The 24,980-nt window shown below is 41.2% G+C and overlaps 1 protein-coding gene across 4 annotated transcripts in view; it reads right to left on the bottom strand.

The window, feature by feature from the left end:
• LOC307229615 (centrosomal protein of 95 kDa-like) overlaps positions 1-24,405 on the bottom strand; it is a 34,932-nt gene extending 10,527 nt beyond the window's left edge. Inside the window, exons 1-15 of one of the 4 annotated variants that reach the window (XM_079999618.1) lie at positions 24,231-24,405; positions 21,203-21,331; positions 20,646-20,753; positions 20,281-20,391; positions 18,577-18,682; positions 15,967-16,085; positions 15,371-15,564; positions 13,335-13,404; positions 12,945-13,012; positions 12,526-12,725; positions 11,418-11,544; positions 10,891-10,996; positions 5,267-5,505; positions 3,983-4,078; positions 2,753-2,903 (exon numbers count right to left, since the gene is read on the bottom strand). In XM_079999618.1, coding sequence (XP_079855744.1) covers positions 2,753-2,903; positions 3,983-4,078; positions 5,267-5,505; positions 10,891-10,996; positions 11,418-11,544; positions 12,526-12,725; positions 12,945-13,012; positions 13,335-13,404; positions 15,371-15,564; positions 15,967-16,085; positions 18,577-18,682; positions 20,281-20,391; positions 20,646-20,753; positions 21,203-21,331; positions 24,231-24,255 — 1,849 coding nt within the window. In that variant the 5' untranslated portion in view covers positions 24,256-24,405. The remainder of the gene's footprint in view (positions 1-2,752; positions 2,904-3,982; positions 4,079-5,266; positions 5,506-10,890; positions 10,997-11,417; positions 11,545-12,525; positions 12,726-12,944; positions 13,013-13,334; positions 13,405-15,370; positions 15,565-15,966; positions 16,086-18,576; positions 18,683-20,280; positions 20,392-20,645; positions 20,754-21,202; positions 21,332-24,230) is intronic. The other 3 variants (XM_079999619.1, XM_079999620.1, XM_079999621.1) reach the window with 3 other exon arrangements.
• Positions 24,406-24,980: the final 575 nt, after the last annotated feature.

Raw genomic sequence — 24,980 nt, 5'->3', positions numbered from 1 at the left:
AGTATATACACTAGATAGCCGAAAGTACATGGACACCCTTTCTAATTAGTGGGTTTGGCTATTTCAACCACAGCCATTACTACAGTAACAGGTGTATAAAATCACGCACACAGTCATGCAATCTCTTGAGACAAACATTTGCAAAAGAATGATTTGTACTAGTTGTTAGCTCAGCACGTTCAACAGTCATAGGATGCCACCTTTCCAACAAATCAGTATGTCAAATTTCTGCCCTTTTGGACCTGCCCCGGTCAACCGCAAGTTCTGTTATTGTGAAGTGGAAACGTCTAGGAGCAACAAGAGCTCAAGACAAAAGGGCAGGTTACACAAGCTCAGAAATCTATCCTGTACTTGTCTGTTTTACACTACTTTTAAGTCACTCACCAAAATAAGCCTGGGCGAAAAAGTTAAGACTACGCATTATAAATCAATCCATGTTTTAATGTTTAGATCTGTGTTTAAACTCGGACACGGGTTTCCAAACAGGTAGCCATGCTGTGTTCATGGAATACTTTGAAAACTAATTTGTTTCCGAAGTCATGATGCGTTCCCTAGAACTCAGTAAAAAATACAAAATAAAAATGCAATTTAATATCATCTTTTACATTTTTTTAATAAATATAAAAGTTCTTTGTGTGTTTATTTTTTTTGTGTTTGCTTATAAGTTAAATGTTCTCAAATACAGAAACTTTCATACAATATAAGTTTTTCAAATTGAAAATTTTGCACTTGTTGACAAAATATCAGTCAAAACATAAAATCAGGATCGGCATCACTTAGGCTCTACCTAATATCACCTATCACAATGCCAAGCGTAGGCTGGAGTGGTGTAAATCACACTGCCAATGGACTCATGAGTAGTGGAAACTAGTTCTATAGAGCGATGAATCACACTTGAATAAAGATCACACGCTTGGTCGTGTAGTGTACAGTATATATATATATATATATATATATATATATATATATATATATATATATATATATATATATATATATATATATATATACATACAGTGGGGCAAAAAAGTATTTAGTCAGCCACCAATTGTGCAAGTTCTCCCACTTAAAAAGATGAGAGAGGCCTGTTATTTTTATCATAGGTACACTTCGACTATGAGAGACAGAATGGGGGTAAATAATCCAGGAAATCACATTGTAGGATTTTTAATGAATTAATTGGTAAATTCCTCGGTAAAATAAGTATTTGGTCACCTACAAACAAGCAAGATTTCTGGCTTTCACAGACCTGTAACTTTTTCTTTAAGAGGCTCCTCTGTCCTCCACTCATCACCTGTATTAATGGCATCTGTTTGAACTCGTTATCAGTATAAAAGACACCTGTCCACAACCTCAAACAGTCACACTCCGAACTCCACTATGGCCAAGACCAAAGAGCTGTCAAAGGACACCAGAAACAAAATTGTAGACCTGCACCAGGCTGGGAAGACTGAATCGGCAATAGGTAAGCAGCTTGTTGTGAAGAAATCAACTGTGGGAGCAATTATTAGAAAATGGAAGACATATAAGACCACTGATAATCTCCCTCGATCTGGGGCTCCACTCAAGATCTCACCCCGTGGGGTCAAAATGATCACAAGAACGGTGAGCAAACATCCCAGAACCACACGGGGGGACCTAGTGAATGACCTGCAGAGAGCTGGGACCAAAGTAACAAAGGCTACCATCAGTAACACACTACGCCACCAGGGACTCAAATCCTGCAGTGCCAGACGTGTCCCCCTGCTTAAGCCAGTACATGTCCAGGCCCGTCTGAAGTTTGCTGGAGAGCATTTGGATGATCCAGAAGAGGATTGGGAGGATGTCATATGGTCAGATGAAACCAAAATAGAACTTTTTGGTAAAAACTTAACTTGTCGTGTTTGGAGGAGAAAGAAAGCTGAGTTGCATCCAAAGAACACCATACCTACTGTGAAGCATGGGGGTGGAAACATCATGCTTTGGGGCTGTTTTTCTGCAGAGGGACCAGGACGACTAATCCATGTAAAGGAAAGAATGAATGGGGCCATGTATCGTGAGATTTTGAGTGAAAACCTCCTTCCATCAGAAAGGGCATTGAAGATGAAACGTGGCTGGGTCTTTCAGCATGACAATGATCCCAAACACACCGCCCGGGCAACGAAGGAGTGGCTTCGTAAGAAGCATTTCAAGGTCCTGGAGTGGCCTAGCCAGTCTCCAGATCTCAACCCCATAGAAAATCTTTGGAGGAAGTTGAAAGTCCGTGTTGCCCAGCGACAGCCCCAAAACATCACTGCTCTAGAGGAGATCTGCATGGAGGAATGGACCAAAATACCAGCAACAGTGTGAAAACCTTGTGAAGACTTACAGAAAACGTTTGACCTCTGTCATTTCAAACAAAGGGTATATAACAAAGTATTGAGATGAACTTTTGTTGTTGACCAAATACTTATTTTCCACCATAATTTGCAAATAAATTCTTTAAAAATCAGACAATGTGATTTTCTGGATTTTTTTTCTCATTTTGTCTCTCATAGTTGAGGTATACCTATGAAAAAAATAACAGGCCTCTCTCATGTTTTTATGGGGGAGAACTTGCACAATTGGTGGTTGACTAAATACTTTTTTGCCCCACTGTATATATATAGGAAGGAACCACCAGAGAATTAAACTCTTCCTTTAAACTCCCCAAAAAGGACGTGGCATTTTCTACATAGAGAGAGAGTAGGAAAACTTGGTTCCAAAAATGATAAACAGAGTGTTGTCGTCATACTCGGGGGGGCTTTCCTGGGATGGTCCTGCCGTCTGCGTGCTGTGACCGGTCGGGCGTGTACAGGCCAAGGCTGCAGTGTCGTCTTTTTAGCCGGAGATGGCCTGGCGGCCCGGGGAACACCGCTCAGTATGGCCTCCCTGTACTCCCGCTCCTGCACACACAGACACAGACACAGACACAGACACAGATTCTTAAAACATTGATATCAACACCCAGCCTGTTGTCAGACAACTAGTTATACTATTGAGCCCCTGGGGGAAATTGTATTATCAGAGCAGCTCAAATCCAAAATAATAAGGAAATAGAATAAAAAGAGACAAGAAATGGCAATAAACAATGAACCTCAATATACTTAACTAGAGGATGGAAAATAAAAAATAAAATTTCCAAAATGTGGAAAACGTGAAAAAAATACAATTAATCTTACAATCAACACAGTAAAATGTAATAAACCTGATAACTAACTACAACACCAACTAGAAGATTTTGGATAAATAATAAGTTAAAAATAAAATAAACCTAAGAATAAACCAGAAAAATCTACCTAATGACAAACAATGAACAGTAAAGATTTGGTAATGAACAATAAACCTAATGACAAATGATTTTTAATTGAAACAGTAAATAAGAAAAACAAAAAGCAAAGTAAACCCGAGGTTAACTAGAAGGTAGGGGAATTACCAATATACAATTGACAATAAAAAAATAAACCTAGCAATGAATGGTAAACCAGAAAAATAAACCTAAAATAGCAGTGAGCAATACAAATGTGTCAACATACAATGACCCAAACAATAAGAAATAAAAAATAATCCTAGAAATGTGAGTACAAAAAAAAGTTAAGTAAAAAATAAAAACAAACAGTAAAAAATAAATAAATAAAATCAAAAGTACCTAGGAACAAACAATAAACTAGAAACTAGAAATGTTGGAAATAAACCTACAATTATTAGAACCGAGAACCAAAATTAGAACCAAGTTAATAAGTAAAAAAACAAAAAAAAAAAAAAAAAAACCCAAAAATATTCTTCTGAAACAGTTTAGTGCAGATATAAAGATAATGCCGTGTTGTCTACATGACAACAGTTTCTTACTCTACATCTACAACCATGCAAAATGTTTCGCCAATGGCTGATAAGAGTAATTACAGGGAAATGCATTCCTTTCCAAAGGCACAGACACGAGACAGGTAGTTTGAGAAACTAACACAGGGAGTGTGTTCAGACTTACGGCTTCCTGAGCCCTGAGGCGCTCCATAGCCAGGTTGGTCCGTTCTCTGTCTTCAAATCTCTTCAGTTCCTCCTCATAGGCCACGTTCACCTGCTGCTGAAATACAAAAGTATAGACTGCCACATAGCACATTCATTCTTTTTTGATAGAAGCTGCACTCTTTCTGAATATATTGCCAAGTCGGCAAAACATTACATTTTAGGGGCGTTTTCCCAGATACAGATTAGGCCTAATCTTAGACTAAATCGCACTTTGAGTTAGTCCAGATTCAGCCATATTTCAAATAGTCTCAGACTTGGCCCTAGTCTCGGTTTTAAAAAAATCGGACTTCCAGAGGGAAGATTAGAGCTAATCTAGTCTAAGTGAGGTCTTGAATTAAACCTGGCCAGAGGCAGGTTCATTTTTGGATTCATGTACGTGGCCTCCAGGTTGACCTTGATAATAGAGAACATGGATTATCTGGACTAAGACCAGCACCAAGACCAGACAGAAGCAGCCGACTCGTCCTGACTTTATTCCAGGAAATCCTAGTCTAGCACTAATTCATCATAAACTAAGCAATGTCTCAGAAAGGCATTTTTCAGTTCTGGATTAATTAAATAAGGATTAGTTTTGTCCTGATATAGACTAAACCCTGTCTGCAAAATTGCATTTTTAAAATTATAATAACATTTGAACTAAAATTCAGTATATCCAGTTTCAGTTCTATTCATAGAGAGCAATCCTTTTTGGTTTTATTAGTTTTTTTGTTAATTTGTATGAGTTCAAAGGGTTAGTAAATTGCTCCCATCCTTACTAATGTACATTATTTTCGGTAGGCAGCAGTCAAAGACATTATTATTATTATTTTTTAAAGCTGTAAATATCTACCGATGTTATATCATGGGTTCTCAACCTTTTGGGCCCAAAGAGGCAGTTTTTAGGGACTATTTAAATGAATTACTTATACTTTTGGAGACACCACCAAGCACCACTAATTTTATATGAAACTTAGAATTTGTATTTAGGCAAATAAGAAAGACTGAGGCTAAATAGGAAACTGTACTGCGGATATTCAACGTTATATATTAGGCAACTGCTTCATGAGTATTGCATTACTTACTTTTATTATACTATAGAGAGGGAGCCCCAAATAAATGACAAAATGGTTATATATTACCAACCAATTTAATTTATTTTAATTCAAAAAATATATCACAGTGATGAGTTTTGGGACTCACAAGAATCCGTTGTTCAGAAACTTCTCAATAGAAGTAATGTGTGACGTAATGAGTGTGCTCCCACCTTATTGGATTTCCTGCGGCTGGGCCTAGGATGGAGCTCCTGCCGTCGTGTCCGATGTACAGAGGAACCATCAGAGAGGTTGGTCTGCCGCCTGGTCTTGACGCCACGCTCCAGGCCCGTCTCCTGGCCCCACTCCCCCCTGGCAGTGCCCTCTAGCTGCTCCTGCAGGGACGGACACGCCCGGGGAGAGGTGGGCAGTGTAGGGTGGGGCCGACACTCTGCCTCAGGGCGGGGGGTGTCTAGAAAGAAGCAAATCCAGGGGACATTGGTCACGTGAGTGGAAAACACTTTGACTGATTTGAAACAATACTGCTGAAGTGCTGATACAAATATTGGGGAAATAATATCGTGTGGCCAGTGCAAGATTGACAAGTGATGTGAAGTGATGTCTCCAGCAGGTTTCCATTAGGCTCAAGTCAACAAAGACTTTCATTGGTAGGTTGGTCGAGCAAAAATAATATATACTGTACATATATTAACTCCATTTCAGGAGCTGCGCCCTGTCAAAATTAACCTTAAAACCTATGTGGCTTTAAATTTGATATTTAACAAATTTCTAGTTGTTCCGACACATGCAGAAGAATAAATACAGCTTTTGCCAGTAATTAACAGGCCGCTCGCTTCAAGCGTGCCCACCATGCAGCACTTGTAAATTAAATGTATATTTTAAATGCTGGTTCTAAGTTATTTTGTTTGTGTTACTGATAAATTAACAAAATGTTCAGTCCCCTTGCTGGTTGTTGCGACACATTGAGAATGGGGATATTATAAAAAGGCCCCATCACCACTGTACCACTGGCCAGAGGCCGGCCAGAGGAGCGCCCGAAGGCCGGAAGGGGACGGGGAAGGTGCAGTGAGCAAGTCCGCGGCCCCGAGAAGCATTGAAGTCGGTGCGGAGGGGCAATGGTCCGGGATCCCGGACAGGGAAGGCGCAGCAAGTTACAGAGTCCGAGGCCCTGGTAAATGTGCCTTCAAAGGGGATGCCGATCGACAGCGGGAAAATGATCTTCCGTACGCCACATTTCAGTGCAAATTATGTCAATATGTAATTTAAATGTATATATGAATAAAATAATAATAATAATAATAATAATAATAATAATAATAGGGCCTCATACATTTAAAGGGGACCTATTATGCCAAACTCACTTTTTCAGTGCTTGAGCATGTACATTTTGGTCTATGATGGGCCTACCAACACACAGACTATAAAATAAGATAACCCATTACATTACATTTAGCAGACGCTTTTATCCAAAGCGACTTAGCCATCAGGAGCAATTAGGGGTTAAGTGTCTTGCTCAAGGACACTACAGCATGCTAGCAGGAGGAGCCTGGGATTGAACCTGCAACCCTTAGATCACTAGACCGCCAGCTCTACCGCCTGAGCTACCATCCCCAGTCAGTTTAGGTTCAGACTACGTGATTCTGACCTGATTTTCCGCTCGCCGACAGGATTTTCTAGATCGCTGCAGAACTCCAGATCAGAGGAAAATCATAGCGCTCCCGTGAGCAATGTGTGGTGTGGACAGGCTGCTCTTTTAATATATTTCTTATTAATTCTGCTTTAATTAATTTTTTTACAGTGATCAAGAATATAATAAAAAATACATTATCCTGTCCCATGCATGGTATTTCGTCATTTCTGGTGTAAATTCTTGCATTCGTTTTTCGTGACAAAATGTAGTTTGGAGACCCGACAGACTCGTTGGGGATTCCTCCTGGTGAAAGATCGTAATGTGTGACCCCCTGTCGCTGATCAGTCATGTAGTGTGAAACCACAAGACTGAAAGATTCCTGATCACAAGACAGAAAGTTGTGTAGTGTGAACAGTACAGCGATCTCACAACTCTGCAAGTCGTGTAGTGTGTCCATGGCATAAGCTGTCTGTTACAGAAAACATGTCCTAAAATGAGCCGTTTAGCTTTGCTGCCCTCCTACACGTCACCGAGGGAGTCATTCTAATTAGAACCGCACCCCCATCTGAGTAACTCCACCCACACCTGGAGCACAACTGGATACGCTAGCATAGAAGCTAAAAGCTAAGCATGGGAAGTGCTCTGTTGGCTGCAGAGATCATCACAAATCTTTAAAAGAGAGAGGAAAGTGGAATTAATACCAACTGTGTGGGACAAAACTGCAGACGAGGGAAATGTAAGTATTTAAAAATGAATTCCACTGTGTGCTTCTTTCTGTGTGTGTTCACGTTAGGTTGACTGAACTGTAGGCTGCGGAGCGAGATCCACTCCGCATTTCTCCAAACAAAACCGGAGATATATTTATTTAATTAATTTTCCGTTATTTTTCAGTAATTGATGAAACAAAAACGCCAAGCCCCACCGTATCCTGCGGTGTTCTAACCTCTGTGCTGCTCCAGACACCGCAGTGCGTTTCTCTGTGTGTGTGTGTGTCCACGTCAGGTTACTGCTGGGTGTGGCGCGCGATCTGCTCGGATTTCTCCAATATAAACCGTGGATGTATTTATTTTATTTTCCGACATTTCCGTAATTGAATGAAACAAAAAAAAAAAAGCCCCAAGCCCAGCCGTATTTCGTGGTGCTCCAAGCTCTGCGCTGTTCCGGACACCGTGGTGAAAGTTGGAACAAACTTTTAAATGAGGCCTCGTAGATCTAATGAGAGTCAAGATTCAGCAACTGCATTGCTTAAGAGGTAAAATCAGTGAACGCCATCGGCTCACAGAACCCGGAAAATTGTGTTCAAACTCCATTGGCTCACAGAACTAGGGACCTTGGCAGGGTGGCTCCTCCCACTGAAGTAGTCAGTTTTCAGACAGGGTGGATTGGATGCATATTATTTAATAATCTGAGTGGTATTTTCAGCAAAAAAAATTTACAAATACACTACTCACAGAAAGGTAGGGATATTCGGCTTTCAGGTGAAATTTCAGGATGAAGATAAAATGCACTATAACCTTTACAGGTGAACTTAATTTGACCTTCTCTAAACTTTTGAATGCACATGCCCAACTGTTCAATGTTTCAGTACTTTTTGCACAACTTGCTGTTCTCTAACAAGGAGCCGAACGGCAAAATTCACAACAGGTGTTTGATCCATGAATCGACCAATACATTTCCTGGTTCAATTAGAATTGGTATTTAAACAGTCCTCTTCATCATGCTGTTCACATTTTGACATCATGAGACCAAGACAACACCTAACAACTGATCAACAGTACCTCGCCATTGTGAGGCTTCAAACAGGATGTTCTCAGAGGGAAGTGGCCACTGAGCTTAGAGTGTCACAGAGTGTCATCAGCAGGTTCCAACAGAGATACAGAGAGACTGGAGGAGCGACAGAAAGGCCTAGAAGTGGACGTCCTTTGGCCACATCCCACACTGATGAGCGCTTCATTGTGAACAGTGCCCTGTGGAACCAGATGATGATGCCACTCAACTCCAGGCACATTTAAGGGAGGTGAGAGGCACCCAAGTGTCACGTCAGACCATTCAAAACCATTTACATCAGCATGGTCTGCGTGCTAGACGACCTGCAAGGGTACCTGACCAAACCACCAGGCACAGCCATCATCGTCTTGCACGGGCCAGGGAGCATTTACGCTGGACGAGGGACCAGTGGCCTCAGTGCTGTTCTCTGATGAAAGTAAATTCACGTTGAGCAGAAATGATGGCCGCCAGCGATGTTGGAGATGTCAAGTAGAGCGCTATGCATCAGCCACTGTTGTCACCAGATGAGCCTTTGGTGGTGGTGGTGTGTGGCAGTGTGGGCAGGTGTGTCTAGTCAATACAGAACTGCCCTACACTTTGTGAATGGTACAGTGACAAGCCCATAGTACCTGAATAACATCATTAATCCAGTCATTGTGCCCCTGCATGAACAACACAGGCCTAATTTCATCTTCATGGATGACCATGCTCCAGCACATCGAGATCGCATCATTCAGGAACGACTGCTGGAGACTGGGGCACCTCAAATGGAGTGGCCTGCACTTTCTCCAGACCTGAATCCCATAGAAAACCTATGGGATCAGCTGAGTCGCCGTGTAGAGGCTCGTCCCTTTAACCGATCTTATATGTAATCGGTGTATTTAACAGGCAGCTCACTATGTGCGTGCAGTGCTTGTAAATTTAATTTCGATTTTAAAAGCTGGTTATTAAGTTTTGTGTTTAATCTGTAATGTAGCACAGTGTTAGTTTAAATATTCTTTATCGGCCATGAAAGTCAAACCATTTTCTGATATCCCAAAAACTTCTATTAAAATAATTAAATTAATATCATGAATGTACGACAATTAGTTAACTAATGGCTTGAAATGACGCCTCATAGTCGACGAGGATAATCTTAATAGTCAGGGGCAGCCCTAGCTTGCAGTGTCGAATTTGGTGCAATTTGGACACGCACCAAATGTAATATTAAAAAACTTTGAATACACAGCAGGCCTTCAGGGCTCTGCGACTGAGTCACAAAGAGCGTCTTTACCAGGTGTATAACTTTAACCGGCAGTTTCATCTTCCATTGCGGAACACAGATTGAATCATTGATTTTGTTAAGCTGCCTTTAAAATGTCTTAGAAGTCTTTTTTTTTTTCCCCCCTCTCTTTTGAACGGGCATGCATTAGTAATAATAAGGAGGAAGCAGCTCAATAGGCAAAAATTAAAGCCACGAACGGGTTTCGCATTTCAATCGGTGGCACAGTGCATTGCACTGCTGCCTCACAGCAAGAAGGTCCTTGGTTTGATTCCCGCCTGGGCCGCTGTTAGCACCGTGCTCTGGCAGGTTATCTCCCAAATAGGAGCCTTTCTGTGTGGAGTTTGCATGTTCTCCCTGCTCACATGGGGTTTCCTCCATCAAACATCAGTAAGACCCCCACCAAAAACATGCACATGACCTGCGATGAACATATGGTACCAGGTCCCTGGGCGCGTCGTCGAATGCTGCCCACTGCTCCTGGCTGCCCCCCCGGAGAAAGGACAAGCCAGGATGGGTGAAATGCAGAGGACTCATTTCACCGGCCACCATCCAAAGCACGTGCGCATGTGTGTGTATGCATGTGTTGTAGTGTTGTGTGTCGTGTGACAATTAAAGATTCTTCTTCTTCTTCTTCACTTGTTGTATCATCACAATGTATGCAGCATTTCAACAATTGTGCACTCAAAGTTATGCCGTTTACACCCCCCACCCCCCTTTATCAAATTTGAATGGAATTTGGTGTGTACATTCAGAATAGTGTGGGATGCCTCCTCTGGGTTTAATCGGGATTGCTTTAAGACAGCTTGAGTTAATTGGCTGTTTCCTGCTAAGCACCGCCCTGTGCAAAGATATTTTGTTTGAAGATTGATGGCCATGTTTTTTTCGACCAATCTTTCTCATTTATAATAGAATAGAGACGCAACATAAGACAACAAAGAAGAATAACAATAATAGAGCAGCAAGAAAACAATGGGATTCTACCCCTGCAGGGTTTGAACCCCAATAATGATGTGGCAAAGAAATAATAGGGTTCTACCCCGGACCCCAACAAGCATAATAACCATAAATTAAAAACCCTGGTAACCACTGTATGGCTCAACCTTTGGATCAGTTTTTAAGGGGAATGTCAAATAAATGAGCCATGGCCTTTAAAATACAGAAGTGCTGGAGTTTACCTTTGTGTGGCCTGCTGTCCACGATGCTGTCGTTGTGCTGGCACTCATTGTCCTCCTCTCGGACCTCGCTGGACTCGCCACTCTCTACTAGCGCACGTTTCAACATCTGCAGAAAATAACAAAAAACCACACGCAGACTCTTTAAAGCACAACTCAGATGGGAAAATTGAAATGCGTTACATCATAGTTCCTTACTTCTGGTCCTGGTCATTAGAAAATGGGTCACTTGATACTGCATTACAATGAAATCAAGCTGCAGATTCAATATGTGTTCAATATGTGATTTTTTTTTCCAGCTAACTGTGAAATAGTTATAACCCTTTTATCTCACATCACTATTGATATAAGGAGGCAATGGCAGTGAAACAAATGTCTCAATGACAACGTCCATTAAGATGGTAAATAAAAGCCACACACACACACACACACACACACACACACACACACACACACACACACACACACACACACACACACACACACACACACACACACACACATACACACACACACACACACACACACACCTTGCCAAGCTCCTCCAGTCGTCGAGACATTTTCACAGACATGTGGTGGAGCTCCTGTTCCGTTTCCAGGTTCTTCTGCCTTTGCCGGGACAAAGGGTCCTCCTCACACTTCTCCTCTGAGAACCGTCTGAAGGGACAATTAAACATGAACAATTAAGTCAACAATTAAAAAAAATCTTAAAAATAAAAATAAACTTTAATAAACACAAAATATTATGCAAGTTAAAAAGACATGCTGGACAATTTGTGAAGCAGCATTAATTAATGACTGAGGGGAAGAGAGTAAGAACAAAGCTTTACCTCACTTAACATAATATTTCTCTACAGAACTATGTACAGTATACGGGAGGCTGAAAAGATAGGTTTGAGGTATTGGGGGTAGGGCTGAACGATTAATCAAATTCAAGCTGACATCACAATGTAATAGTACACAATGTACAAATCGCAGGCTGCGATTTTAATGTTACACAATCTAAAGCAGTGATACTCAACTTGCGGCTCTTTTATGACTAGTTGCAGCTCTTCAAAGTGTTATGTAATGTTTAATAAAAAAATTCTATGAGTATTTCAATAACTTCTGTCTGAGACATTGTCTGCAGTATTCAAAACTGAATTTCCCATTAGACACATCAACCTATGACGGCTTCGAGAGAGAGCGTATCTATAGAGATCTATTTCCTGGTAGTGATCAATGATCTGTTAACTGAGTGATCAATGGCTGATCATCTGGTTTCCACTGGCAATTTTATTATTAATAATTTATATTTAATTTGTTATAATACTAGAAATATACTACTGATATAACTAGTAGCCTTATTTTAAAATGCATAATGGTTTGATGGAGGAAAGGGGCGTTTCAGAAATTTGGCTCCTCTGAAAACACTTTTTGTTAATGTGGCTCCTGATCTGGGAAAGGTTGTATAGAAAGATGTATTGCTTGTGTTTAGTGAATAATACAGAGGATAAGGAAATTAAAAAGAAAATCACATACTAAATCACAATAATGGTCTAAAAAAAATAAAACTACTAATAATTAAATAAAAAATAATCACAATTTCATATTTTCCCAAAATATTTCAGCCCTATTGGTGGATTTGATCAATTTTACCCGTGGGCTTTCCTCTCCCTGGGAGCTATTCGCCCGTCCTCCTGCCTCAGGTTGGCGCTCAGATCTTCCACTTCCACCTCCACCTCCTCTTCCTCTGTGTCTGACGGTGAAGTGGCTTTGTGCTCCAACCCATCCTGCAGTGAGGGGAGTAAGTCTGTCTGTGTCCGAAACAGAATCGTCCTGGGACCCCCGTACGTTGGCTGGGAGGAGAGAGAGGTTTTAACAGAGTCAACCATTTGGGTTTTGGGGCCAGCCAGATTTGAATCACTGTGGGGCCACAGCAGACAGCAGACTACAACGTGTTTCATTTTGAAAATAATTCTGCATTTAACCCAGACAACCGCACCAATGGCCATTCGGATTGTTTCACAGAGACTGAATTTCAGTGTTTGAGGTAGGCTGGCTTGCTGTTTCCTTACCTCTAGTGTCTCTCTCTCCTCCGCTGTCCTGGTTCTCTGCAGACTGGAGTCAGAATTTTCACTCAGAGCTGGAGAAGAAGCACAGCACTTAATGGGAAGTTCCACCGCAACACAACATTGAGCTAATTTACCAGATAGTACGTCAAAACGGTGTGTATTTCAAATGAGAATCACTCTGTTGTACCAGAAACAGAAAGTACAATTGTCATGTTGGCAAGCTAGCTCCAGTAGGCTGGTAGAGCTGGCATCAACTGCAATATCAACATATTGGTGATAATTAATTTGTTCCAGGACACAGTTTGTGTTCCCGTAACACTTATCTATATTCATATATATATGTATTCGTATAAGTCTGAGGAAAGGTGTGCCAGTGTGTTAATTTTGACTCACCAGGAGTGGAGTGTTGGTTAGGGTATTGCAGTCCATTGGAAAGGCTGCTCTCCGCCGGCTGCTTGGAGTTCTGAGAGAGGGAATGAGAGAGAATGAGGTATGGCTGATTTATGAAAGTTGTGATTTTTTTTTTTTTTTACCACAGAATAGAAGGAGAAGGCACTATTGGCCCTCCGTTATTAAAGCAAAGTGGTCTTTGTGCAGCCAGACAGAAACGCGCTCTGCGCAGGTCAGAAACTGCATGTAACCGATTTCAGCCAACCAAGACAGCAGTCCTCCTCAAGCCTCAAACCATTAAGACAAATACCATGAACCTGAAGTAGTTAAAATTAACTGAAAATATCATGACAACATACTGTGCTATGCAAAGAAAAAGAGACGCTTACTTCACAACAATCATCACGGCCGTACAGTTTGCTGTTATTCATCCCTTTTTAAAGGCATGATGACACAATTCATCCCGTATCACAGCTCCTCCCTAGATTCTGAGTCTCCCTCCAATAATCTTTGAGTTTTTATTATTTATTTTCTTTCTTGGCCCGGTGCTTAGCCCCGTGCATGCTCTACTGGAAGTGTGATATTTGACAAACAATAAAAGGTATATGATAGGGATGTCATGAGAGGGAACATTTTACCTGTTATGAACTCTATGGAAATGTTATTGTACTTCTGTACGACATACAAAAAAATACCAATAAAAATAAAAAAACAATAAACTTTTTTATTGTAGATGTATTTATTTCATTTTCCGAAGTTAATGAATGAAACAAAAAAATCCCTGCTCTGTCCCGATGCATGCCCGTGCCTTATGAAAGTCAGAGCAAACTTTTAAATTATGTCTTCTAGATCTAATATAAGTGATGATGCAGCAACTGGATTGTTTTTCTTTCTACTTTTTAGTAGAAATATTTTAGTAGACTGATAAGGTGGAATAGGTGAAAGTTACAGACTAAATACAACACGAAACACAGAAGTCATGCTGAAACCACATTAGTTGAAATCACTTTAGAGTTCCAGTGCAGTGCGAACGAAACCAGAAAAGAAAGCCCTTGAAGGTGTTTAGTTCCTCCACAGTTCATAGTTCCCTTCAGGGAGTCCCCAGCACTAACGCCTGGAAGTTAGAAATAAAGCTCGACCTCGGTGTTACTCTAACCCACAACCTTTGAATCACTTCTCCAGTGCTTACCTAGAAGTCCAATGCTCTATAAAGCCACAGGGCCGTTGTAATCTAATTCCCAGTTATAGAGAATATAACTGGCTGAAACAAGGAGAAATAAGGAGAACCGAAAACTACTACAATTCTTTAAAATGTATTGTACTAAATCGACTCAACTATTGACTTCCCTTGTTTCCACACAAAGACGCTAACTGGTCGACAGATTTTTAACGAGGTGAAATCGCAGACCAACACAAGGTCCGGGACCAGAAAAAAATAGCAAGTGAAAGGATGAGGCTTTTATTATTTTTTTTTTTGAAATGACTACTCCTCTCATGTTTCTCATTTTAAATGACTCAGCAGCGACTCATGCTTCCCGATGCTGGCCAGAGTCAAAGGAAGTGTGTGCTTGCTTCTCTCAGCTCTACTTCAGCTAAAATGCGCAAGGTTGGATAAAGAAGCCCAGTTCTACTTAACAGCATTACTTGTGTTCACGGTGAGCCCGATTGGTACCAGGAATAACAACCTCCACTATCACGAAAAGCAGGTTGAGTGACTTTCACTTAATTTCAAATAGCAAAAACCGGCAGTCGTTGGCGCTCTCAGGAAACAATAGAACCTTCCATTGACCCTTCCACGCTTCCTTCCTGTTCCTTAGTGTCTCAGGCCATGGAAACTTGCCAACACCAAGTTGCAAGCACTTTAGCTACTTCACTTAAAATGCAGTCAAATGTAAGCACGAGTTGTTTGATGTTTGATTGTTAACATCTTTTCAGGATAATTCGATAAACTGTAAACATTCTCATTATATAACTTGTTCTTGTTGTCTTATGGGGAAAACAGGTATTATCCTACTTAATGACAAAAGCTGAAAACTTACCTCTGTAGCAGCAGGGGCGGCTTCCTGCTCGGAGTGGCCCTGGCTAAGGCGGCTGGATTTGGGAGGCAGGCCGGGCTGACAGGGGGTTGTATCACCCCTGTGGTGGGTGGTGGTCTGGTAGGGAGGCTGCTGTGGAATTGGTATGAGAAGAGGCTCCACAAATGGAAGGGCCTGGGGGTGCGTTAAGTCACCCGCTAAAAGGATAAAATCAACAAATAAACATGATTTTAACTCTCTCTCTCTCAGCAGCAAGTCTTGTGTGGCTAACACTAGAATGAAACGCTGAATTAAGGATTTTAGGCTTCGGAGCTTCTTGCTCTGGTCGAGGAGGACTCATTTGGAGGGACATTTCGTCCACAACTGAGACTGTATGCTGTTAGAGCTTGAAATCTCAGCGGCCATCGAAGTAACAGTGGACCAACTGTCGACATTTTCAAATCCCACTCATACGCTGTGGACAATTAGTGCCATAAATGAATAAAATATTACTGATTACCCCCTTTGGCCAGGTTCCAATGACAGAGGATGCATTCTTGCGCGTGTGTGTGTGTGTGTGTGTGTGTGTGTGTGTGTGTGTGTGTGTGTGTGTGTCTAACCATCTTGTTTGGCTGTGAAGGTGCGTGCCGAGTCTCCCAGTCCTATGAGCTCATTGGTCGATCCAATCTCTTCTGCATTCCAGGAGTGAAGGGAATGTTTACTGGACTGGATGGCAGAACTAAGGAGAATTACAAAAACATGATTCTCCATTTTACCAAAATAATTGCCAGAAGATTGTAGCTAGGTACTGTAGCTCATTCAAATAACACCAAACCCAGAAAAGTTCAACCAAGGATTGTAAGCTTCCAGAAAACCTCCATTTACCCATTGTGGCCGTTCAGTCCACACCCCTACGCAAAAAGTTGGACAATGTTCCACTGTCAAACATCTCTGCTCAAAGAGCAAGTAAAGTAACCATTGCTACCTATACCCTATATTATTTTCCCTTAATGTTTTAAATAAATAATATATTATTGTTACCCCCATATTTTTTTTGTCTATTTTATAAAAAAGCTGAAGGAGTTGAAAAAAGTTTCACGGCGTCTGTGTAGCCTTGTTTATTCAGTGTCCATGGAAACAACGATGAACACAGCCATAAAGGTATGGCTTCCTTATGCAAAAAATGTTACATTTACTTTTCCGATAACTACATCACTGCATAACACAAATGTTCAGACAAGCTTAATATTTGGTTATTGGCGATGCTATGTATATATGCAATTCAAAGATATTGCCGCATTTTCTTCCAAACTAATTTGGTCGCGGATGTCCAGTTTGGTACAAAAATAAGGCACATTGGGGCAGAGCTGTTTTAGAGGCTGTGACGTACAGGTGTGGCGGCAGCTCTGCGTAGTGCGTTCAGTCACACATCACACTTCTTGCCTTGCTTTCAATGACATCAAGCTCGCTCTGGCCCGTGCTCGCTCAGAGTGGTAAACATTTTGGCTGCAGTTGCTGCCGGCTCCAAACGCCATGAACAAACATCCTGCTTGTATGATCAATTTATTTTTAGAAATTCTGAATTTTATATTTTAGAAAACAGAATAGGAGCAATAGTCTGGAAACACAAATTTTTTTTCCATACCTATTCAGACCTGGAAATGATTCAAATCAAATTCAATACTGCGTAGGAACCCTGCAGTAGCCTAACTTATATTGTATCAGCTGTAGTGCAATGTTGTATTAGCTGTAGTACAATGTTGTATCAGCTGTAGTACAATGTTGTATCAGCTGTAGTACAATGTTGTATCAGCTGTAGCACAATGTTGTATCAGCTGTAGCACAATGTTGTATCAGCTGAATTCCAATTTGCCATTTCCGGGACAGGAAGAACTAAGGGAGGAACTAAATCCACTGTAATCTAATCTGAAAAGCCAGTTGCTTCCAATTCTGTTACAGTTGACTTGGAACTCCCGCTATGGGTATGAACAGAGCTGCCCTCAAACGCTTTCTACTGTTTTGAATATAACTAGCGGCCATTACTGTGTACAGCAGTGATCAGAGCTGCCAAGCCGGCTGTTGTGTCAATAAGATGTGCTCGGATGACGGCTCAGGCATATTTCCATTTCGTTTGCTTCGTTTTTCCCCTCCTTCACAGACAAGGGGAAGGTCAGAAAGTGGGTGGGAGTTGGCCCAGGGGACACAAACAGAGGCAGATAAGAGAACAATGAAGGGGCTTAAATATCCTTAAGTCATGAGGAAAGGAATCGATGTTATTGGCCATTTCTAGCTTTAAAAGGGAGAGTGAAACAAAAACGCCAGTTATTAAGAAAGTAATTGCTGAAAGGTAATTGCTAAAAACATTGTGAAAAGACTGAACAATGTAAAGCTGAATTGAATTGTGGATTTAGTTAAACCATTAAACTGTTTCTTACCATTTTTGTGGTGCGGGTTTTTTGGGTGGAGCAAAATCATGACTCAAGGATGTGGAGCGGTCATACTTGGCATGGCCCCTCCCCTAACACTATATAAACACCTGGAGTAAAAGGTGTCTCCAGGGAGATCGTGAACTCATGCAACGGACACCCGAAATGAAAAAAGAACCGTCCCATTGGTTTGACCGTGCAGGGTTTGGTTCTGTTAGTATTAGCTGCATGCTAGCAGGCCGTGGCGCGAGACCTGGCCTGCGGAGGAGCCAACAGGGGGCCCTGCAGCCAGACAGAGCTGCTTTGAGGTGAACAACTGGAGACACAGGACTGGGTTGTGCAGAACATTTAAACATGGAATTGACATACTTCAATATAAACGTTTAACATGATTAACATGATTGGGTGTGGTTACCGTGCCTTCAGCAGACACCGCCCTCCAAGAGCAGAGGGAACTGCCTTTTTTTTTCCACGATTTTGAAACCTTATTTTACATCTTGCCGATTTTTACAGTCATTCAAATTTGGCTGGGTAATTAATAGCACATTTTTATCTGGTGTTAAAAAAATCTGAACACATTTATTTTTGCTAGACAGGGACTTTAAGTCCCTATAATACATTCAGTTGTGGAAGAAAAAACAGATAGAAACAAAGTATGTCCCAGGTGGCAACCTTTCCATTTCACAAGACACATTTTCTCCAACTTTCCATGGTACATAATGTTAAGGGTCTCATCAACCACACTCTGGATGTTGGTGGTATGTTGATGGTATGATGGGCGGCAGAGAGGACAAAAGAACTCACTGTGCACTGGATGACAGGGAGTCTGCCTCCAACGTGGCGTCTGTCTGCTCAGGGCCCTGTGGCTCCACGCCTCTCGGCACAAACTCAGCAAGAGTCCTATCAAAGTCTTACCGGGAAATAAATAGCGGCGATAGAAGATGTAAGACTGAAGTAAAAGACTGAAGTAAAAAAATAAAAATAAACTAAAAAGCAGTGAGACATAATTATAACACACAGAATTTAAGCGCCAAAGTAGTCACACACAGCAACTCCAGAAATTAAAGCTGAGATATATTAATTAATGTACAGTGTGGATTATGACACACTGCACACATACACACACTGCACACACACAGACACACTGCACACACACAGACACACTGCACACACACAGACACACTGCACACACACACACACACACACACACACACACACACACACACACACACACACACACACACACACACACACACACACACACACACACACACACAGTATCCCTATTGTGGAGGTTATCATCATGTGTCCGTGTTAGGTTTGTTGTGCAAAAGGAAAATATTTTTGGTAAGCCAGAGCAAAGCCTCTTCTCACATAACATTCTGTGATGTGATTGGAAAAAGATAAAAATAAACATTAAAAAATATATACATTTTAACGAGCCACTCATAGATTCCTGTACAGTCTATGTCTTGTCTCCTGGCATGATTAAACAAACTAATTTGAACGGGCCCTTATAAAAAAAAAACATCCTTTGTCAGGCAGACAGTCATTAAGCTCTAATTGCGATATGCCAGTGGCCAGTGAGACAAGCCAGGCGTGGACACAAAGGCACACTCAGTTCGGCTAATTCCACAGAGCTGGCTGTCCTCAGTGAAACCCAGGGGTTTAAAACTGAGTTTAAAAGTAGTTTTTGGAAGACAGACCGTTGGTCCCCCAACCAAAGCTCTGGGGCTGATTATATATATATATATATATATATATATATATATATATATATATATATATATATATATATATATATATATATATATATATATTAAACCTCAGGACGGCGCAAATACCGAAAGGCTTTTAAACAGGTACCTGATGGTTATTACAACTACATAGCTTTTTAAACCTTTGAAGTGATATTGAACTTTTGCAGAACAATTGAATGTATATGTTCCATACTTGGATATGTGTTCATTTCTGTAGTGGTCTATCAATAATTTATGAAGGGACTTTTTCTATTTAAGTCAACAATGGAGCAGCTTCTAGTTAGCCGGCTTTTTTTTTTAAAGCAGTCGCTTTATCAATGATTAAATCACCATCAATAGATGATAATAGAGAAATACTGTCATCGTTCTCCACGCAGTGGCCATAGAAGTGTCTTTTAAAAGTGAGCGACAGCATATGGAGTTAAATTGAGGTGGGGAACATCTCCGTGTCTGTGAAGATCTTTTGATTACTTGCATCAGTGAAATGCAGGGCCGATAACTGTCCATGTTTCAAAAAAAAAACAAAAAAAACAAAAAAAAACATTTGTGACATTTAATCCTTAATCCGATTTTTTTTTGCCTTAAAAACTGACAGCACAAGAGAAATACTTTTATAATTAAATAATATAAAATCTGATAAAAACCCCGTAGATCCTTTGTGAAAATTAACACTCTGGGATAAGCTACAGACCCATGGGGAAGGACAGAGTCTTGAGAGTGAGGATAAGTAAGCAACGACCTTCCCTACCTCCATTATGAAACTCCTCACTCGTCTCCTCGTTGAGATACTCCAACAGGCCGTCGAAGATTTCCAACAAGTTCTTTATGGATTCCTTGTCACCTCTGACAATATTTTCTCCTTTTGACAGACATACATAAATACATATACAAAGTTAGGACACAGGCCATGAAGCGTTAGCGTTATATAATCCTGCCCGAGGAGGAGCTGGAGCTTTTTCCATTATGTGTTCAATGAGAACTTGCTTGTCCATGAGCTGTGAATGTACCACTCAGGTCTGACTGAATTGATCACATCACATCATTTATTGTAACCCTTTCATATTCATTCATTAATTCAGTGGTGGGTTGCTTTTGTTGTTGTTGTTTTTTTACCTGTAATGTGCGACAGACTGATCTGAAGGTAGTCCAGAGCCAACGAGTCTATCACAGACTGAACGTTATGGAAATCATCCTCTTGACTGCATGGTTTAGCAATGTAATCTAACACAGACAAAAATGAATAAAACAAAATACACACACACACACACACACACACACACACACACACACACACACACACACACACACACACACACACACACACACACACACACACACACACACACACACACACACACACACACACACACACACACACACACACACACACCACACCCACACCCACACCCACACCCCAAACCTCAGGAACACATACACATGCAGAAATCTTCATCTGGTCTGTACACTCACTTTACACAGGACAGAGTGACAAAGGCCATCTTGTGATGGTGGCTTAGAGGTTCTTAAGAATCCTTCCTTACATTCTAAACATGCTTAGGGGGACGTGCTCGCCACTAGACAAAATGTTTTTAACCCTATGGATTTAAAAAAATAAAATGTAATGACCGGAATTGAAGTGCATTTGAAAAACATTTCAAACAGAAACCTACCTGGAACTTTCTCTCCCAAGATCTTTTCATAGAAAGCGATGAAAACATTGGCATTGCAGTCTGCTAACTTGGCCAGCCTCAGGTTTATTTGACACTTTCTGAGTAGATCATTTGCCACATCTACCCAATCTGAAGAGAGAGATGTACACATAACACTTATTCAAGGGAGTATAATGGTGTTATTATCATAATCATCCTACATCAATGATGTGAATTTGTTAATACAGCTGTGTATGTATGTTTAATGTCAATCTTTTATTTTGGTGGATAGGAAATGTATTGAAAAACAGTTTATTCTCTAAGGGTTATATATTTAATGCCAGGTTCATTGTACATTCATATTTGTGATTCACTGTTTATTTCACAAGTTATTGTGTAGGACCGTATATTTCATTTTTGGACATGACCAATTATTTTTCAGGTCTTTCATGGTTATCGTTTTTATTGTTCTGTTATTTTTTAGGTGCTATCTGTATATCATCAGGTTCAGTGTATACTGGCAGATTTCTTTGTTGGATACAGTTGACTGTTAGGTTTATTGTATATTTTCATAACTTTGCATACATTGCCGTTTTATTTTTTCATATTTTTATCGTATTGCTTTATTAGTATTTTGCCTATTTTGCCTGTTTATGTGAGCTAGTGGGACATTGCAATTTCCCTTCTGGAAGAATTAAGTACCTACCTACCTAATTTAATTTCAGGAGACAACGGCCCTTTCTCAATCTGCGTTCTTGTCTGTACTTGTGTTCTTGTGGACTTGTGAAACGTCATCAGTCGCAGCCCAAGTACTGTGCCAATTCAAAGTACGCATCAAGCCAAGTCCAGTCCAAATGCCCGGATGTGAACTTGCTCCACCCATTTTATCGAGGATGCATCAATGGTGACTTGTGTGGACTTGGGACAGCCAAGTATCGCAGAATGCATTTCGCAGAATGACCGTCCTCGGGAGTCTGTACTCCCGAGTGGAACTTGCCAAGTCTGAACTACCAAGTCCGCAAGTCCGGACTTCGCGTACTTGATATTGAACGATTTGTACAGATGTTTACCCTGTACACTGCAGCTCAAGAGAGAATTGTACAGTTAAAAATAAAATAGTAAAAATAAAAAAATAAAAATTGTGAACTTGAAGAAAGGACAACACAGCAACCGCTGTGAATATAAACCACCAGCATAACTCAGATGATAGTATAAATGGACAATATTGTTTAGCATCTCAATTGTGTGAAACTAATTTGCATGAGGATTTAATAACGACAATGTATGACTTATACTGTCCACCAATAGGTCTAAATATTTAGCAGTTGATAGCAATTGAGCATTTTATGAGGAGCACCTGTACACCTACTTATTCATGCAATTATCTAATCAGCCAACAGTGTGGCAGCAGTGCAACGCATTAAAATCATGATACGGGTATGGGGCAGCATCTGTTAATGTTTACATCAACCATCAGAATAGGGAGAAATGTGAGCTCAGTGTTTTTCACCCGTGGCATGATTGTTGTTGCCAGATGGGCTGGTTTGAATATTTCTGTAACTGTTGATCTCCTGGGATTTTCAGGCACATTAGTCTCGAAAGCTTACTCAGAATAGTGAGAAAAACAAAAAACATCCAGTGAGTGACAGTTCTGCTGACGGAAACACCTTGTTGATAAGAGAGGTCCACAGAGAATGGCCAGACTGGTTTGAGCTGACAGAAAGGCTAAGGTAGCTCAGATACAGCAACCACTCTGTAGAATTGTGGTGAGCAGAAAAACATCTCAGAATGCTCAACACGTCAAACCTTGAGGCAGATGGGTTACAATAGCTGAAGACCACGTCGGGTTCCACTTGTGACAGCCAAGAACAGAAAGTTGAGGCTGCGGTGGGCACAGGCTCACCAAAACTGGACAGTGGAAGACTGAAAAAAGGTACCCTGGTCTGATATATTTCGATTTCTGCTGAGGCACACAGATGGTAGGGTCAGAAATTGGCGCCAACAACATGAATCCATTCTATGGACCCAACCTGCCTTGTGTCGACAGTCCCGGCTGGTGGCAGTGGTGTAACGGTGTGGGGAATTTTTTCTTTCTATCTTTGGGCCGTTAGTACCACTCATCATGGCTTGAATGCCACAGTCTATTTGGGTATTGTTGTTGCTGACCATGTACATCATTTCATGGCAAAAAATAACGCATCTCCTAATAGCTACTTACTTCCAGCATAATAATACACCATGTCACAAAGTAAAAGTCGTTTCAAACTGGTTTCATAAACATGAAAATTTGTTCAATGTTGTTCAGTGGCCTTCCCAGTCATCGGATCTGAATCCTATAGAACACCTTTGGGATGTGAGAGAACGGGAGATTCGCAGCATGAAATTGCAGCTGACAAGTCTGGAGGCATTGCGTGATGCAATCATGTTAACATGGACCAGAATCTCAAAGGAATGTTTACAACGTCTTGTTGAGAAAAGGGAGGTCCTACCCAGTATTAATAAAGTGTCCCTAATAAAGTGGTCAGTGTGTGTGTTAATCTATCCTGTGATAATTAACTCCCACATATCACCCGGTTTGAGTAAAAAACAGTAACGAAGCGAGATCAGACATCTTGGTCGGGATGATTTCCCCTGATGACTTTCACCGGACATCTGAAGCCCAAAGCAATCCCAGCCCCGGCACACAAACAATGTCCCTTGGTTATTAATTCCTTCTCCCAGCAGGCGTTGAACTCAACACACACATCACCAAAGTAAACAGGCGACTGTCGGCGTTCGCCCTGCTATTTTTAATTAACACGGTTAGAGGCGTATGTAAATACGACGTTGCCGAACTAAATGTATACTTCTTTATATCTAACGTTAAGTTGTGAACGCGGTGGCTAACGTACAATGGTTGTGGTGTGTGTGTGTGTGTGTGTGTGTGTGTGTGTGTGTGCTAGACAGACGGTTCCTCCATAGCCAAGTCTACTGTCAGCTGACGTTAGCTTAAAAAAAAAATAGCTGGATTTTTCCAGACAAACATAAAGCCAGTTTCTAAGCGCCTTACCTCTTTCTCCCTCTGGAGTTCCCATGAAACAGCTGTCGAGGAGAGGCGACCGAGGGTCGAACACAATCAACCGGGTGCATAAATTGCCTTGTGCGGACTTTCCCGACCCGGGTTCCACTGCTGAGACGTCAGTTGAGACGACCAGGTTTCCGAAACTGGGAGCTGGCGTCGGTGCTCGGTTCGCGTTTCAAACGCAAGTGCTCTCTGATTGGATACACGCCGGCTCGTTGTTTCCGGAAATGGCCTGCGACGTAGACGTTACGCCGCATTCCATTGGAACTCGGAAATTGGTGATTCGGCGGCCCCCTCTCCCCTCACTTCCGAGCTGATGTGTTCGTTTGCCTTCATTCATTTGTTTCGGGGAAAACGTAGACGCCCGCGAGCAAATCTTTTTTGGTTGGCAACCCCCCGAATTCTGTAAGCTACAACACCTATGTTAACCTAACATGAGTATTTTGCCCGGAATTTGAACATAAATGGCTGGCCGTTCCTTTTCACAAATCCGAGTGGGCGGTGTGGTTTTTCCGTGTTCCTATATCGATGGAATGCAGCTGTTCTCTCCCCCCTTTATTTGTTATTATTTTCGATCTTTATATTCGGTTGTTTTTTTTTTTTTTCAACAACCACTGCTTAACATCTGGTATTTCTAGCATATCAATATCACACCTTTCTCACGGTGTACTGCATGTGCGGGCGTGTGGTGTTTTTAAATAGAGTTTTACTAACCAAAGGTCCTACAGCGTGTGGCGC

The sequence above is a fragment of the Zeus faber genome, assembly GCF_960531495.2.
Source record: "Zeus faber genome assembly, chromosome: 4".
NCBI lineage: Eukaryota > Metazoa > Chordata > Actinopteri > Zeiformes > Zeidae > Zeus > Zeus faber.
The sequence above is the reverse complement of the archived record's forward strand: the minus strand, read 5'-3'. Positions and strand labels throughout refer to the sequence as shown.